The 2,466-nt window shown below is 25.3% G+C and overlaps 1 protein-coding gene across 1 annotated transcript in view; it reads right to left on the bottom strand.

Annotated features, from left to right (window-relative positions):
- Positions 1 to 440: 440 nt before the first annotated feature.
- Positions 441 to 2,466, bottom strand: part of egr (TNF superfamily member 12 eiger) — a 245,420-nt gene continuing 243,394 nt past the window's right edge. Inside the window, exons 5-6 of the mRNA XM_014428134.3 lie at positions 1,199 to 1,347; positions 441 to 833 (exon numbers count right to left, since the gene is read on the bottom strand). Coding sequence (XP_014283620.1) covers positions 534 to 833; positions 1,199 to 1,347 — 449 coding nt within the window. The 3' untranslated portion in view covers positions 441 to 533. The remainder of the gene's footprint in view (positions 834 to 1,198; positions 1,348 to 2,466) is intronic.

Raw genomic sequence — 2,466 nt, 5'->3', positions numbered from 1 at the left:
TCTATTGTAAAATATATACATGATAAAACTTACAAAACATGGCAACACAAAAATAAAGTGTAGTTATAACAATAAATTAACAGTTATATTTAATGTAATATATTACCTAAACCTAAATCTATAAAGTTGTTAACTACATGCAATCTACACATTTGAACTTAGTATAAAAGTACAAAAGCCATGACTTCCTTTTGTACAAAGTAATTTACATAGTTACAATAAAAATATATACTATTACAAACATTTTTAGCTGTGTATAGTTACAAAAATATCTTTAATTGGTAACTAAATAGTTGTATTTTTACTATCCAAAAATTTATTGACTGATTTTTAGTAAGTACAACACATAGCACAGATTATGTACCTTATATTCAATTAACTATTAAAACAGTCTTTTTTTGGGAGGGTGGAGGAATGGAAAATTTATGAATTCTTGATCATTTTTCTGTACCTTTTCTTTAGAAGATTAAAAGCTTTTGATACAGTAATCAATTTATTAGAATTTTTCACCAGAAATAATTTGAAATGATCTCTCATCGCTTGATTTCTGCATTTTCGCTCGATGGAACATCAAACACCTTGAACAGACCGAAATAGCTCTTGTATGGCTTGAACATGCTGTATCTTTCAAGATTGTCAATTTCCTTAATAGACACATGATCTCCTACATCGAGATATAGTAGACCACCTGTATAGCATGAGTTTTTCTTGTAAGTTATTCTTCCTGGTATCCAGTCTTCATGGTGGAGGTTTGTAATCATACATTGGAAGACAGGTTCGCCATTAACATACACTCTATACCCGCTGATGTCATGATTGTCAGCATAGAAAATCTGAAAAATATTACAATCATATAAATTAATAATTAAAATAATAATAATATAGAAAGGATAAATTAAAAAATAGTAATAAATGAATAGTGTTACTAACTAAAAAGTTCAAGAACTTTCAAGAATCAAAGAAACACAAGATTTTGCACCAATGTAATCTTTAAAATCGATTTACAATAATTTTCTTAGCCAAGATTTATTTTAATAAATTTATATCTCTAATAGCTACATTCATGAATCTCTTTTCCAACCACCCCCTGTATTAGAGTTCTTTTTAAGTCAATATCTCAATATTATTTTCTTTATTATGATTTATTTTTAATGGTGGTTTGAAAGAAATCAGGAATAGTATTAATGTAAAACCTTACCTGGGAATAGAAATAGTATATGCCAGGAGATTTTAGTAATGATACTTCTCCATCTTTCATTTTGAATGTACTACGGACATCAATGCCACTCCAAAGTGATGGGGCCCAATCCTTAAAGATACCTCGGACATGGCACATCCTATGGTTAGCTGTAAAATAAATAATAAATTATTTAAAATGTAATATATAATGAATAAATATTTAGCATATAAAGCCATTAGTAATTGGATGAAAATCTGGTCATTTGGACAGAATACTGAATGTTTTAACATGTCACTACATATAAATAACAAAGAAAATTTGTATTACTTGTTTTCAGCGGTTTTATAAATTTAAGATTAATATTGGACACAAAGGAGTAGGCAACTTAAGCCCAATTTTTCTGGTATTAAATTATTTTTATTTTTGAATATTTTGTCCATATTTTTTTAGTTAAAGTATTGTAAATAACCTAATAGTGCAATAAAAAATACATCATTTCCAATTTAAAGGTTTACCACTATTCAGAACAAGTAATAAATTGTGATCACATAATTCTTTTTCTGTCTTTGTATAATATATAATTAAAATAAATAATATAAAATATAATTAAAATAAAATTTTAAAAAAAAATTGACATTGTACCATTGATGAATGGAATATGTATGACTTTCTTCTAAAATGTACAAAGTTATTTTTAAAATATGTACAATAACTTCCTTAATCTAGCGAGACTTGGCAATTTTGAGATTGATAACATTGTTTATTTTATATTTTTTATATATTGTTATTTAATATTTTTCTTTTAATTTTCTCCTTTTTTTTTTTTTAATAAAAAAAAATTGTCATTTGGATTCTGTGTAGAAACTTTATGAAATTGCTATTTTACAGAGATCTGGGTATCAATAACAAGGGGTAAATAAATTTGCAATTAGGTTTAAAATTTGTTGATTAGGGTAGAAAGAAATTCAACAAAGAAACCAAGAACAAGAATTAGAATCAATGAACTAATTTTTTTCAGGAATTTTACATTTCATGAGTACATTACGAAATTTTGGTAATAAGTAAGTTCAATATGTTATTAATAAGGGTATTCTGAATGTTCCAAATTAAAAGCACAAAATATCTTTAAAGTTAAATTAAAAATTAGAAAACATCAAGCCAAATTGAGATACCTTCACAACTATGCATAAGTTATTATTGGCATAGATTTGTTTATAAAATAATCAAATAATCGATTTTTTATCTGTTATAAAATTAATATACCCAACATAATAAAAATTTAAAAA

This window comes from Halyomorpha halys, unplaced genomic scaffold, assembly GCF_000696795.3.
Source record: "Halyomorpha halys isolate HHAL.00 unplaced genomic scaffold, Hhal_1.1 Scaffold694.1, whole genome shotgun sequence".
Lineage (NCBI taxonomy): Eukaryota > Metazoa > Arthropoda > Insecta > Hemiptera > Pentatomidae > Halyomorpha > Halyomorpha halys.
The sequence above is the reverse complement of the archived record's forward strand: the minus strand, read 5'-3'. Positions and strand labels throughout refer to the sequence as shown.